This window comes from Salvia hispanica, chromosome 4 (assembly GCF_029641045.1).
Source record: "Salvia hispanica isolate PSC_SH4W2 chromosome 4, Shi_PSC_v1, whole genome shotgun sequence".
Lineage (NCBI taxonomy): Eukaryota > Viridiplantae > Streptophyta > Magnoliopsida > Lamiales > Lamiaceae > Salvia > Salvia hispanica.
Window position 1 is genome coordinate 10794460 of NC_142695.1, and position 15011 is coordinate 10809470.

The 15011-nt window shown below is 33.5% G+C and overlaps 2 protein-coding genes across 4 annotated transcripts; both read left to right on the forward strand.

Moving 5' to 3' along the window:
• The first annotated feature begins 4173 nt into the window (after nt 1–4173).
• On the forward strand, nt 4174–8428 carry LOC125191649 (stomatal closure-related actin-binding protein 1). Of its 3 annotated transcripts, none has more exons than XM_048089045.2 (13): nt 4174–4434; nt 5337–5634; nt 5809–5937; nt 6030–6122; nt 6201–6341; nt 6456–6524; nt 6611–6694; nt 6781–6961; nt 7079–7195; nt 7477–7535; nt 7634–7768; nt 7944–8093; nt 8172–8428. In XM_048089045.2, exons 2-13 carry the CDS (start codon nt 5356–5358, stop codon nt 8208–8210), a joined length of 1476 nt encoding a protein of 491 aa, XP_047945002.1. In that variant the 5' UTR covers nt 4174–4434; nt 5337–5355; the 3' UTR covers nt 8211–8428. The 3 variants fall into 3 exon arrangements, with proteins under 3 accessions (XP_047945002.1, XP_088913921.1, XP_088913920.1); XM_089057795.1 differs by lacking the exon at nt 4174–4434 and adding an exon at nt 4535–4544; XM_089057794.1 differs by lacking the exon at nt 4174–4434 and adding an exon at nt 4998–5106.
• A 3339-nt stretch (nt 8429–11767) lies between these two features.
• Nucleotides 11768–13953, forward strand: LOC125193054 (G2/mitotic-specific cyclin-2-like). The gene is made up of 8 exons (XM_048090759.2): nt 11768–11936; nt 12029–12179; nt 12265–12322; nt 12415–12612; nt 12699–12812; nt 12895–13302; nt 13390–13571; nt 13655–13953. The coding sequence occupies exons 1-8, from the start codon at nt 11900–11902 to the stop codon at nt 13791–13793; spliced, it is 1287 nt and encodes a 428-aa protein (XP_047946716.1). The 5' UTR covers nt 11768–11899; the 3' UTR covers nt 13794–13953.
• The last annotated feature ends 1058 nt before the right edge of the window (nt 13954–15011 follow it).

The window sequence follows — 15011 nt, forward strand, 5'->3', positions numbered from 1 at the left end:
TTCCATAATCCACTAAATTGTTGTTTTTATATTATAAGATAAGATTCCACTTTTGTACCACCCGTCAGTTGTCAAAATTATAATAAGAGATAAAATAAATTTACGTAAAGCGTATTTTAGAATACCTCTTAATTTAGAAATGGATTAGATTGATTTTTGTGTTTTGTTTTTTTAGTGATTTCAAAATCAGTTTAAATCATTGCTCTTAATACTGACCTATGTATTTTCTTAACGCAACAGCAATTAATCAATAACAAACTTGATGTTAACATTTCTCATTCACCTAAAGATTCCAACGTCATATCATCAAATTCATTTTCAACTAATCATTTAAACCATTAAAATTTGCTCTGTAAGTACTGCAATAGTCTATATTATGTGCTGCGAAATTTGATAGTATAACATAACAAATTATATATCGAGGAAATAATTATATAGATACTCCAATTTACGTGGTACAATTATTTATGGAGTACTATTCATATATATCCAACTTACACTCTAATTAATAATTTTTTCAATCAAGTGTTAGCAGCCCCACATTTGTTGTAAACAATATCTAAAGTTTTAGGAAAGCTTTGTTCATTAGCGAAAGTTTATCCTTCAATCATCATTAGAAACATCGCATCACATTCCTTTATTTGGCCATTAGGTAGACTTCATGATACTCTCAGAGAAAATTTGTTAAAATATAGTACTATAAATAAATATAAGCACCTAATGGTGGTTTGGTTGGATCCTAAATTTAGGTCAATAATTAATAGAGTATCCTTTTCTATGCAATGTATATGATTCACTTGAAAAAGAGTGTAATTCTATTAAGAATGTTCACTATTCGTGCGCTCACAAACACACATAGTTATTTATATACTCGGATACTCCTCCTCTCCCTGTCTCCTAAAAATAAGAATTTTTGAAACGGCACGAGTTTTAATGCAAAATTGAAAAAAAAACAGAGAGGTAGAAAGACTAGTGTGTTAGTGAAAAATAGATTTCACCTTAATTAGAGAGAAAGATATTTCCTTAAATATAAAGTTTTTATTTTTAGGGGACAAGACTAAAAAGGAACGAGTTTCTATTTTTAAGGGACAGATAAAGTATTTGGAAGTTAGAACAAGTGTATCCTCCCGGTATACCCAATGATTCTGTGTTGTTTTCTAAGCACCTAAAAGGATAAGCAATTGATCTAACCTAATGACTGTTTCATATGCTGATTTGTAAGTAATTATTTTCTTTGCTAATTTGTAATCATCTAGAAGGGTAAGACAATTGATTTAATCCACTGACTATTTCATGTGATGATTTGTAAGCGCATCGAATAATCAGATAGTTGGCTCGAAGATTTAAAGTTACTTCATATCTATTTCGTTTAAAATGTACCAAGTCTTATTAACACTTGAATGCATCCCTTGATTCATAGATATGTATTCATTCGTATACATTGAGGAGGTGGATGATTAATATTTTGCGAGACCAAAATGACTTTTCATTTAGAAGCACTAAAACCTTTTTAATGAAGATTAATGATTGTAAGATAGGACCCAAAGCCACAAAAAGTGGTTGTCTCCAGCTTGATTTAATTAATAAGACTTGTCATTAAAAAATATCATTGTGGCAAACCAATTATGGCTATTAATTAAGAGTGCTTTCATGCATTAGTTAATTGTAAAGATGACATATTTGGACTGCAATTTTTCATTTTAATTTATAAACTTCATCGCTTAAACATCATGCAAATCACAAATAATACACACTACAACCTATAAGTTAGTACTAATCATATTCAAATTTATAACTATTTTTATTGCAAATCCATCCATCGTACCTACTTAATTTGTGATCCCAAGGGGTGAGAAGGGGGAAACATTTTTTTTTTCCTTTTCTTTTAAATTATAGTTTCAAACTATGTTATTCTTGTTTGATGGAGTACCTAATTTGATTGTGAGAAGATACCAGTTATTCTCTTAGCATACGTCTTTAATTTGGTATCAAATCTCCATTTCTTTCTATTTTCTTTGAAAAAAAATCCCTTTCTTACTGTATAATTTTGTCTAATACTATCAACCACCCTGGCATTAATTACTCCACGTCAAATAAAATACTTTTATGTCATATAGTAATATTTTTGGACCATGGGTCAGTGGAACTATTTCCAAACAAAAAGTTATACAACCCCTCACAAATTGAGAGTATTTGATCCAAATAAGTTCCATAGAAATAAGTGTATTTTTTCATTCAATAAAAATATGCATATTTCTCTAATTTGTTTGTTCATTAAAAATTTTAGTATTACTCTATAGTATCATAATTTATTTATAATTACTTTATATAATAAAAAAAATAAAGAAGACTCTTTCTTTATACAAGCTACAGTATTAGATTTCTTAAGATTGTGCCCAAATGTAATTGGCAACTTTTTCATGAGTCAACATCAAATTTGATCCTTGAAAAATATAATTTGTATTTTTAAGTTATTGAATTAAGAAAAATATCATCACAAGTCTCTGAATAAAAAAAATCCTTTAAATTCCTTAATTTCAAAATTTACCTTTAAATTCTAAAAATGGCATAAAAGACTTTTTTTTTTCTCCCATTCTCTCCTCTAGTCATATCCGCTCTTTTCACTCTCTGTTCCTTTTTTCACGTGATCTACTCCATCTGTCCGCCATTAGAAGTCTCATTTATGAGCGACACGCGTTTAAAGAAATGTTAAGAAAAATGAGTAGAAAAAAGTTAGTGGAATATGGTTCTCACTTGTATATATTAGTTTTAAATGAAATGTGAGTGGAATGAGTTAGTGGAAGGTGAGACTCTATTATCATTTATGATAAAAGTGAACCGGGACTCTTATTTGCGGATGGACTAAAATAGAAAAACGGGACTTTTATTCGCTGACGGAGGTAGTATATGACAATTAAATTTTCGTACTTTAAAATATCAAAATTATATAATGTGCTCCTCAATAAATATCTCCCTATATGACTATAATGTGATTTAAGTACAATTTTATATAATATCATTCGATTGAAATTCAATATTTCAGTATTGTGTAAATGTGATTAAATACAATTTTATATAATATCATTCGATGAACTGAATTGACATCAATTTTTTCAAATGCATAGAGTTGTAATGATATTTTTTCTTAATTCAGGAATATAAAATGTATAAAGTGCATTTTAAAGGGACTAAATTTAAAATTCACTTTTTTTTATCATTTTATAAAAAAATTAGTATTCTAAAAATTAGTATGAAAATTAGGAAATAGTAAGTATTTAGAAGGTCCTATAGAGATAGAATAACGTTGTAAAGAATATAAAGTAATAAAGAAGAAAAAATAAAATAAAATATAAGAAAATATTTTTTTTGCTAAAAATTAAAATGATTTAACAAAAAGTTTAACTATCATTCCCTTCGTTCCATAGTAGTTGAGTCATTTTGCCATTTTCATATATTCCATAGTAGTAGAGTCATTTTTCTTTTTAGTAAAAGTCAACATATTTTTTGTTATTTAATTTACTTTCTATCTTTATTTCTCTACCTTTTTCATTTCACTTAATATAACTTTTCTTAAATTACATTAAAAAAGAAACGCATCCATGCTATTGGAACGAGGGAAGAAAATAAACAGAAGAAAATAAACAGAAGAAATATTGGATACTGAGAGAGGTTCACGTGCCCAGTCACGTGCCGCAGGGGGCATCTGTTAGGTCAGCCGAAAAAGCTCAAAACCAGGACAATCGACCCGACCCGCAAAATGCGGCCCGCCAAAAATATCCTGCCCAATTCCACTCGCGCGTATCCCACGCGCCATCGATAATTGCGCAACGCACGCTGTAAAGTCGAAATCAAAGCGAGTGGGGACAGCGCGTGGGAGTATTGGATGAATAAATCCTTATTTTTACTCTTGATTCTTTTAACTGAAAACTACAATCATCATTTTCAGACAGCATTTTCTTTTTACAGGTAAGTCCGACATGTGAAATTTCTTGATACAGCCACTCCCAAACTGCTTCTTCCACTATTCTCTTTCCCTTTTCAACTCAATTTTCATTTGTCACTGCTCAATTTAATTTACTTCCATAAAAATCTGACGAAATAGTATCTCTAATTTTGTGATTGCTTGAGAAACTGTTACGAGATTAAGCACTTGTACTTTTTAAATTTCTGCAGTTAAGAGTGGAGTGAGTGAAAAAGGTGTGGCAGGGGTGAGGAGCTTTTCCTTTTCAATTTGCTTTGAAAAAGGAGACATCCATTTCTTTCTGATGCTTCTTCGACTCAGTTGTTCACATCATATTTCCCACCCCACCCCCTTTTTTCTGTCCAGTTCTTTAGAAATTGAGTTCTTGAGGAAACACAACTGTAAACTTCATCCAACATGTTCGATCTCTTCCTCTTCTGATTCTCCTCTCACTTCTCGTCTTATATTCTTCTGTAAGTACCATTTTCTAAACTTCATTCCTCTAGTACTGAATCAGAAAGCTTTCAAGTTCATTTTTTTTATATTCTGATGCTGATTTTTGCTCTGATTTTCAGGAAATGTGGTAACTTTTTGTTGTGAATTTTGTGATAATGTGAATATTTTGGCCTTTTTTTGGTATGTGTTATCTAGTATCGAAATCAGAAAGCAAGATTGTAAAATACTGTTAAATTGTGATCTCTTTAAATTGCAAGTTCACCATTTCTTTCTAGCTAATTTCATAGTTTTTTTGCTAATAATAAGTGTAATGCTATTTTTGTTGAATAATTGGAATCAACCAACATCTGCATTAAAAGTATTTTCTGAAAACTTGTGAATAGATGAAATTGATGTGTGAAGATAGAATATTCTGGCTGGAAGAAGTAAGCTCTCTGTGTATGTTAATTCTTTACTCTGTTTTTTTCTGCATTTATTATGAGTATGACTCTCCTGTTGTCTCTATTTCAAAGCCTCTACTATTTCTTTTAGTTGCAGTTCATGGCCTACTTTTCACTGCTATCATGATAAGGTTTCTCTCCTTCAATTCTTGTTCTGGTCTAATAAATCTCCCCTTTCCCAGTTTGCCTGTAGCCTTACTTTTTTTTATTATTCAGCATTCTTTTCTTATTTCAATCTTCCCTTATTGTGTAAGCTTGTTTTGTTGTACTAGTATTTATTTAATAATATTGTTACGCTGATTAATGCATGCATCAACTGAAATTAAGCTACATTGTAAGGCTTAAATTTATTTTCAAGTATGTGTGGTTTTCATAGTTTTTTTGTAGATTTTATACTACATTTGTATCAGATTCAAAAGTAAAGATCTGATCTTGGTTGGACTTCTTAATGTTTTGCTCATGAATAGCTTCTCTTGCAGAGATAGAATTGAGGCAATTATGACGAGGGTTAGTCCAGATTTTGGAGATGAGGTCCAGGCAGTTTGGACGGTATCAGCAGATGTCAGCTTTCAGACTAATCAGTTCCCTAAATACAAGTTAGGGCCAAATAATGAAATTCTAGAGGAGATCAAAGAGGACAGCAAAGGTCCCCCGCTGAAGGAGGTTGTTGTTCAGGAAATTAGCCAGCTAACTGAACAGCACAGGCGTTTATCTGTCCGCGACCTAGCAAGCAAATTCGACAAGAACTTGGCTGCAGCAGCGAAGATGTCAGAGGAGGTTTGTTTTCTAAGACCTACCACTCGATTTTGCATCGTTGTAGCAGTTTGAAATCAGTAAAGTTTCATTTTTGTTTATAAAACAATATGTTATAACAATATCATTTTCTTCTTGTTTGGAATTTTAAGAAATGATGTCCCTAAATGATAGCACCAACGTTGGTCTTGATTCCAGGCCAAACTTAAGGAGGTTGCATCTTTGGATGGACACGTGCTTTTGAAGAAGCTTAGGGATGCATTGGAATGTTTGAAAGGAAGATTAGCTGGTCAGAACAAAGAAGACGTCGAAAAAGCCATCTCTATGGTTAGTTTCTGGAGTTATGTTATGCCTTTCTTTTGCTTGCCTTTAGAAGTTTGAGTTACCTTTGAATGCATGTTGCCTTATATCTTTCCCAGGTGGAGGCTTTGGCAGTTCAATTAACTCAGAAAGAAGGAGAGCTTATTCAAGAGAAATTTGAAGTGAAGAAGCTAGTGAATTTTCTCAAGCAGGTTTTGCTACTTATCTCTTTCTCTCCTTGTATTCTTCTAAATGCAAATAAATCTTACTAATTTGCTTCTATTCTGCAGGCTTCTGAAGATGCTAAAAAATTGGTCAACCAAGAAAAATCTTTTGGCTGTGCTGAAATAGAAAGCGCGAGGGCAGTTGTTCAAAGAATTGGAGAGGCCCTTGAGGAACAAGAAAGAAATCAAAGTTCAGGCAAGCAACAGGTAACTTCACTTCACCTGATCTGTATCTACCATTTTACATCGACCCTGTGTTCGACATGTTACTTTTTCCGTTCAATTTCACCACAAAAGCATAATATGGTAATACCTGTAAAGGAGTTGGAGGAACTAATTGAAGAGGTTCAAGAGGCCAGAAGAATAAGACTAATGCATCAACCAAGAAAGGTGCATGCAAATTTTTTTTGTCTTGTACATTTTCATAGTGGTAAGCTTTACACTTCTTGAACTCCATTGTTGTCGTTATTCGGAAGGTTGCGGATATGGAGAGTGAACTTCGGGAACTAAGACTTCAAATTAGACAGAAGTGCACAGTTTCAATTAAGCTGCAAAACGAGGTGTGCTACTTATCTGCTTTTCCACCTCACTGTTCTAACATTTTGATCAGCAGCACTTTTTGAATTATATCCCCGAACTTGTACAGCTGGAAATGAGCATGAAATCTGAGGATAATTCACCCCGGCTTTATGAGATAAGTGGCTCTGAGAAGTTAGGTTCTATTCTAAGGATTCAGTCCTGTTCAGATGAAGCAGTAGAGCTTGCAAAATGCTTGATCCAGTGGTATCGATTGTCATCTCAATGCAGCCGCAGGGAACCTATTTTGGGTATAGTTTCCTAATTAGCATATGTAACTGTCACAAGATTCCACACGATTCCTAAGTCACAAGATTGTGTGCAGCTCCTCCGATTTCTTACTAGGGTGGTTTCTTTTCTGGTACCAGGTGCTAACAAGTGTGTTTATGCTCCCGAGCCAATTGATGTAGGGCGAGTTCTGCAAGCTGATATAGCATCAAACGGCCTAAAGGTCACGTTGACAACTGATGGTGCTATTGAGCAAGGTTGGTGAACTATAAGGAGTCAGTTATGTATGATAAGAAATACTCCCTCCGTCTCACTTAATTGGACCCGTATTTTTTGTCTGGTTGTCCCACTTGTGTGTGTGATTCACACACCTTAACAGTACAATCTTTCTCTTCTAAATAGCCTCAAACAATTCAGTATCACATTATCAGTTTATATAACACTGGCCTAATTACTGAATTGGAACGTACAGAAACTCGTGTTTGTTTTCTGGTAGAGTGAGCAGGTTTGAGTCATATTCTCTGTTTTATCTTTACAGCCTCAGACTTGGGAGCTTATATAGATACACTTTCGCGGAAACCAAGCCTCGACTTCAATGTATGTCAATCCATCCTCTCTACAGTTTGGAACAAGCAAATAAATGACTAAATGCCAGTTGATTGCGTTGTGTGATCCTTACAATTACAATGTTACAGGTAGTTATCTCCCAAATGAACGGAAGGAACTATTCGTCACATTCGGTGCATTTGTTTCATATTGGGAAAACAAGGATCAAGCTAAGCAGAGGATGGATCACCAAGGCCAGGGATTCCTACTCTAAATCTATGCAGGTATTAGGAAAGAATAGTTACTACTATCATCAAACACGTCCATCTTCGTTCATCTTTATTCTTTACTTCTGTATCTACAGTTCCAAATTAAATGCACAATACTGTTTTGAGAAATTCTTTCAACAAAAACATGCAAAACGTAAGCATAAGAGAACTAACTATGATGTATTTCCAGCTATGTGGATTCAGAGGAGGCGGCAACTCTGCTGCGAAATCCCTTTTCTGGCAAGCACGCAAGGGGCAATCGTTCGTGCTTGTTTTTGATTCAGAGCGTGAACGAAATGGAGCCCTAACCTATGCCAGAAAATATGCTCTCGACTGCAATGTAAGTATCATCGTGTTTTACTCCATGCTCGTTGCTTCTGCAAATATGTCCTTCTAAACGTAGATTACATAATGGCAGGTGTTTCTTGCTGGTCCAGACGACGATGCTCTGCTGTAAAGACTGACTTCTTCTTAGCGTTCGACTAATGATAGTAGTTTTTTCAAGTGTGCTGTTTTTTTTGGGTGTGTGGTGATGATATGTTGTGGTTTTGCAAGTCTAATATTTGGCTTCGATTTGTAGTTGCATTTGTTCTAGGCATGATTTTTAGGTTTGCCTAAGTCATTTGTTGTAATAACCTATTTTTTTTCATGGCTAATCAATGAGCTGTTTGTTAATCTGCATTTGTGTTCATCTGTTCATTATATTTGTGTATAGTTTGTAATCACATTAGGGCTTGGCTTGTTTGTGTTGCATATGTTATGTAAAGAGCTGTCAAAAACGAATTTTTACACCAATGATTTGATATCTTATGTTGATAATATTTGTAGCCGTTTAAGTTGTAAAAAAAAATATATATAAAGACAATTACAAGTGAAATCATAATTTATAACAATTGAATACTCATTAACAATGGAAGATGTTGATTAAAGTGAACTTCGGATTCCTAGAATATTCATAAAACTACTTCCTCCATCTACTAATAAACGTCCCATTTTATTATTTTCATTCGTCCACTAATAAAATTAGTGTATTTATGAACTATTCCTTCGTTCTCCAATAAACGTCCCATTTGCCATTTTTTCGTCTATTAATAAATATCTCATTTGTTTTTTTACTACTTTTGGTATTGGAAGATGACACATTTATTTTTCACACTCGTTTTGTAAAATGATACTTCCTCCATCCGTCCCAGAAAAATATACACTCTTTCATTTTAGTCTGTTCCATAAGAATATGCATTTTTCAATTTTGGAAACTCTTTTTCCTTCTATTGAGGTTGACACATTCACCACTAACAATACTTTAATTACTTTTTCTTTCTATATCTCTCTTAATTTATCAACTGTACATTAAAACTCATACTCAACCCAAAGTGCATATTCTTATGAGACGGAGATTGTAATAAATAGTTAAGATGGAAAAAAAGTAAAGTAAGAAAGAAAATAATGTATAAGAGACTCTAATCTATATTTTTCTCTCTCTTACTTTACCATATTCTTATGAGACGGAGGGAGTAATAAATAGTAAAGGTGGAGAAAAAAAGTAAAGTAAGAAAGAAAATAATGTAAAAGAGACTCTAATCTATATTTTTCTCTCTCTTACTTTACTTTCTCTATACTTTAACTACTATTTACTGTTTATTAGGACTATAAAAGTAGAACTCCACTTTTTTTTTTTACCCACGTTCTATTACTCCCTCCGTCCTGACTAAGATGATACATTTCATAGTCGGCACGAAATTTTAGGAGATGTTGGTTAATGTAGTCATTGGAGAGAGAAAAAGATTTGAATATTCAATAGAAGAAAAAAAATGATTTGATGTTTTAATTGGATAGGGAAAGTTACAAAAAATAGAAATATTAAAAAATAGAAATATTATCTTAGTTTGGACGGAGGGAGTACATCTCGTGTCATGCCAAATGCGAACTTGTAATCGTGGATATAGGGAGTAATTACTTTCTTCTATTCAGACGACGTCGTTTTAATACACTTGCCTTTTGACATGCTGGCACTTCCGGCAAATATACGTTTGCTTTAATCAAAAAAATTTAATATTAAAGAAAAATTAGTAAACTCAAGCAGTTAAATTCAAAAGTAAAATTATAAAATATTAAAGCTCATTTATTTACAAACAAATAATGCTTGTAATATGATTTAATGTTTGAATTAATTTTGACAAATTCAAACAACGTACTACCCCTATATATCACTTTATTTATAACATATATTATTACTATTAACACTTATATTATTATAATAATAATGCGGACCACACTCTCCACTAACATTATTTTCACTACCTTTCTTTCTCTCTCTTATACTTTTCCCTTTATTTATTAGAGTGAACTACATAAATGATACCTAATCTTTCACTTTTGTACATGAATGGTACCTGATCTTTATTTTATAACGTTTTTGGTACCCCATGACAAAAATAACCCTGGTTACCAAATATGAGATTTTTTTATTATAGAGGATATTTTTGGAAATTTCAATTAAATAGAACCAAATATGTAATTTGTTTTCTTCCTTTCTTATTTCTTTTTTTCTTCTTTAGTTTCTTCTTCTTTCTTTTTTCTTCATTTTATTCTTTCTTAGTATTTTATCTTCCTTTCTTCTTTCTTTTTTCTCCTTAGTTTATGTTTCCTCTTTTTTCTTTTATCTTCTTTCTTTTTAGTGTTTTATACATACATCTAATTGTATTCATAATATAAATCAAGAACAAAACACCTAACTAAATTAATTATTTAAAGTAATTAAATCAACTGAATATTTTTTATTAAATTACTCCCTCCGTCCCACTTTAGGAGTCCCGGTTTACAATTTTTAGGTGTCCCACTTTAGGAGTCCCGGTTGGAATATTTCATAAATGGTATTAGGCTCCACATTCCACTAAGTTTTTTTCACTCACATTTTATTATAAAACTAATATAAAAAAGTAGGACCCACATTTCACATTCTTTTTTCACCAACTTTCATTTACATATTTTAAAACCCGTGCCGAACTCAACCGGGACTCCTAAAGTGGGACGGAGGGAGTATTTTATACTCATTTTAGGGTTGAAACACCTAACTAAAATTATTCAACTCTTTATATCATTATCAATACAATTCACAGTTTTAATTTTTTATTAAGACTATATTGATTAGTTTAATATAAATAATAATAATAATAATAATAATAATTATTGTTATTATTATAGATATAATATTATATGATTCAAAATTTAAATAATTATATATAATTATTTATTAATTACTACTACAAACAATAACATTATTATAATAATTAAATATAATTATTATATTTTAATGATATTAAAAAATAAATTAATTATTAATATATAATATTAAAATAATAATATTATTAATTAATAGTAATAGTATAAAGAGTGAGGAGAATGAAAGAAGTTACTTATAATAACACCTTTAGTACTAGTTTTGTTTATGCCCAAAATACCTTTCATGGCATAAATGGAAAAATGCGTTTGTTTAGAGGGCATTTTAGGTTAAAATCTTATCAGGTAGTACTAGAAATGTGATTAATAGGTACCAAAATAAAGACCAGGTACCATTTATGTGCGAAAGTGAAATATAAAGTAGCATTTACGTAATTCTATTTATTAAAACTAGTGCTGAATCCAAATCAGTATTTCCTTATTTATAAATCTAATTTATTCATATAATTAATATAATTATACAAAAAATTTAAGAGATAATGATATATTAATTATTTAAAAGTAGGAGAATATTATGGAAAGAAATTAAAATTGTATAATTAGACGTGGCACAGCCTAGCATAGTGGATGGCGCGCTGGATGAAATATTTACCGATAAACCCACACCGGTATCATAACGGTAACTTTTCAGCGTCGCAACGGCTACAGCATTCGACATTTTAGGAATTAAATTAATACCGTTGGATCCACTTTCCATCGACGGCCATAAATTCAATTGCAAAATAAGACCGTTGGGGTGTGTACGAGCGCCTACTTCATCTTAAAAGAGGCGTCATTGTCTCCCACTTTCTGAATTCCCTGTTCGCTTCTTCGCTTGGCGGTGCCCCTACAGTGAGAGACTATAGGAGGAAGAAGAAGCAGAAGAGGGTTTCAGATTTCTCCAAGGGAGTTTTCATTTGTTCAAGAATGGCGTCAAGACAGGTGATTCAACAGCAGAACAGAGGTATTCCACAAATTAGGGATTGCAACGTGGTTTAAGGCATTTAGGGATTATTGCAAATGTTATTGATTGAAGTATAATTTTGTTGATTATAGGAGTGGAGGCAGCAGTTCCGGTTGCTAACAAGCAGAAAAATATGGTGGCGGAGAGGAAGAATCGCCGCGCTCTTGGTGATATAGGAAACATGGTCACTATTCGCGGCGTCGATGGCAAGCCGCTTCCACAGGTTTCTCGACCTGTTACCAGGTATTATTATTAAAGATTACTTATAATCTAGTGTAGAGATTTGGTTTTTTTTCCATTATTTGATAGTGTTTTTGATGTTTCTCAGGAGTTTCTGTGCCCAATTACTGGCTAAGGCGCAGGCTACAGCTGCTGAGAATAACAAGGTTTCATTTCTTGAAATTACAAAATGTGCCTTGGATTTTTTGAACAAACATTTCTTGATTGTGGTGTGTGGCTTCTCTTCTCTCTTTAATAGTGTTTGGCAGCGAATGCCAATGTGGTGGATGGAGCTCAGCCAATCAAGAAAGCTGTGCCTCACAAGAAAGCTGCACCGAAGCCAAAGCCGGAGGTGATTACAGTAATTAGCCCTGATTCTGAACAAGTTGTGGAGAAAGAGAAGCCCTTGAAAAAGAGGGCTCCAACTCTTACATCAACACTCTCTGCTAGGAGCAAGGTTGGTATAAATAATAATTTGTGTTTGTCTCAATTCAATGATGAAATTGGTTGAATGACATTGGTTATGTGATGTGATGTGGACAGGCTGCTAATAAACCAAAGGAGCAGAAAGTGGACATTGATGCTGCAGATGCCAATAATCATTTAGCAGTAGTTGAATACATTGATGAAATTTACCAATTCTACAAATCAGCTGAGGTATGTTGTATGTTGATACTGATTTAAATGCAATTTGATTGTGTTGTGTGGTTTAATAATGCAACGAACGAACGGCCTGCAGCACGAGGGCAGGGCTCGCGACTACATGGATTCACAGCCTGAGATCAGTGCGAAGATGAGAGCGATCCTGGTTGATTGGCTGGTTCAAGTCCATAACAAATTTGAGCTGTCTCAAGAGACCCTCTACCTCACCATCAACCTGGTGGATCGATATCTTGCATCGAAGATCACTGCAAGGAAGGAGCTGCAGTTGGTGGGATTAGGGGCAATGCTGATAGCCTCAAAATACGAGGAGATATGGGCGCCCGAGGTGAATGAGCTGGTGTTCATCTCGGACAAAACATACTCCTCTGCTCAAATCTTATGTATGGAGAAGATGATCCTCGGACAGCTTGAGTGGAGCTTGACAGTCCCCACTCCATACGTGTTCCTTGTCCGGTTCATCAAAGCATCCATGAGTGATGCAAAAGTGAGTGTGAGAGCAAATATGATTTGATGATTGATTCATCAATGTTGGGGAATGAAGCTAACTGAAATAATTTGATGAATAATGTAGGTGGAGAATATGGTATATATGTTGGCTGAGGTTGCAATGATGAACTACAGCACTGCAATAAGGTACAGCCCTTCAATGATTGCTGCCTCAGCAGTCTATGTGGCGCGATGCAGCTTGAACACGGCCCCGGCTTGGAACGAGGCACTTAGGCAGCACACAGGGTTCTTGGAAGAGCAGCTGATGTGAGTCCTTATTTGCATTTTTTTTTTGTTTGTGTTTATTGGTTATGATAGAGTTGAATGATAAAATGATGGTTGATGTTTAGGGAATGTGCTAAGCTGGTGGCGACGTACCATTCGACGTTGGCGGAGGGGAATCTGCGGGGGATCTACAGAAAATACCAGAGCGCAGAGAGGGAGGGTGTTGCTCTCATTCCACCAGCAAAATCTCTTTTGTTGGCCTAATTACAGCAGGAGTCGATGTAGCTAACATCTTCTATGTTGAGTTGAGGGTTTAATATCAGTATCACATTGTGTTTCTGGTTTCTATATACTACTATCATTCTTTGTGACACAAGTATAAATTGAAATCAAACAAATTATGCTGAAATTTTTTGATTGGAAACGACTTCTCTCACCAATGCGGGTGAGAAATGTGAGATAACCATGTTCTTCTTCTTCTTTATGAATTATTGTAAAATATAGTAAAAAAACAAAAACACGATTGACTAATTTATTATCTTTAATTTGGGCCTCCAAAATCTGATTTGAAATGTTCCCACTCTTCATGCAAGAAGGGGGTTAAGCCATCATTTCGGCAACTAAAAGAACCATATATATAGCATACCTCATGTAATTTGTCCACTTTGAATAATCAATGAATCCATCTTTTCTCTCGTTTAATTAGAATAGCAGCTTGTGCACAATGGTGGATCCATAAAGTTTAAATTGGAGGTACGAGTTTTATACTTAGGGGGTGTTTGGTAGCTTAGATAAAACCTTGATTACATAAGTTATCTTGATTTATCTTGATTGTCTACTGTTTATATTGCCCATGATTACATAAATTATTTATAAGGCCCATGATCTAGGCCCATCTCGGCCCGTCGGCCTAAAAAAATTAGTTCATTTTCTTATATCAGCCCAAAACAGGTGTGTTAATTTATCAGAACCATATCCATCCAGTTAAAATATGAAATTACTAAAGTTCATTTTCTTTTATCTTTAATTTTTTTTTGGTAAAGATTATCTTTTATCGTGACAAATCCCCGACTCTTCTAGCCCTAATATCTGGGGAAGCTACTTCCATCTCGCCTCGCCGCCGATCAACTCTCCGACGGATTAGCACTCCGCCTCAAGAGATGGCGAGGCGCGCTCCGGGAGAGAGATAGTGATAGGGACCTGATATTCTATTTTATTCCGGAAGGGAGCTAATATTCTCTCCGTATATTTATTTAGTTTATTTATGTTTTATTTACTTTCCATAGTGGTTAGGATCATTATTTTCTTTTAATTTTACATTTTTTAATTTTAAATTCCTAGTTTATAGGAGATCTTTTTGTACCACTAATATTATTATAAATATTTGTAAATATGTGCAGAGTCATTTATTATTATCAAGTAGAATGAAGAATTAAATTATTAATCTCGTTCTCTCTTTTGGCGTGAAAAAAACGCCCCCTA

What these genes read in the sequence shown, in the direction of transcription:
- LOC125191649 (XM_048089045.2), top strand. Translation starts at nt 5,356, where the DNA reads ATGACGAGGGTTAGTCCAGATTTTGGAGATGAGGTCCAGGCAGTTTGG. An exon ending in TAATGCATCAACCAAGAAAG is followed by an intron (nt 6,525 to 6,610) that starts GTGCATGCAAAT and finishes GTTATTCGGAAG; the next exon opens with GTTGCGGATATGGAGAGTGA. An exon ending in CCGCAGGGAACCTATTTTGG is followed by an intron (nt 6,962 to 7,078) that starts GTATAGTTTCCT and finishes TTCTGGTACCAG; the next exon opens with GTGCTAACAAGTGTGTTTAT.
- LOC125193054 (XM_048090759.2), top strand. Translation starts at nt 11,900, where the DNA reads ATGGCGTCAAGACAGGTGATTCAACAGCAGAACAGAG. An exon ending in CATCCATGAGTGATGCAAAA is followed by an intron (nt 13,303 to 13,389) that starts GTGAGTGTGAGA and finishes TGAATAATGTAG; the next exon opens with GTGGAGAATATGGTATATAT. An exon ending in TTCTTGGAAGAGCAGCTGAT is followed by an intron (nt 13,572 to 13,654) that starts GTGAGTCCTTAT and finishes GTTGATGTTTAG; the next exon opens with GGAATGTGCTAAGCTGGTGG.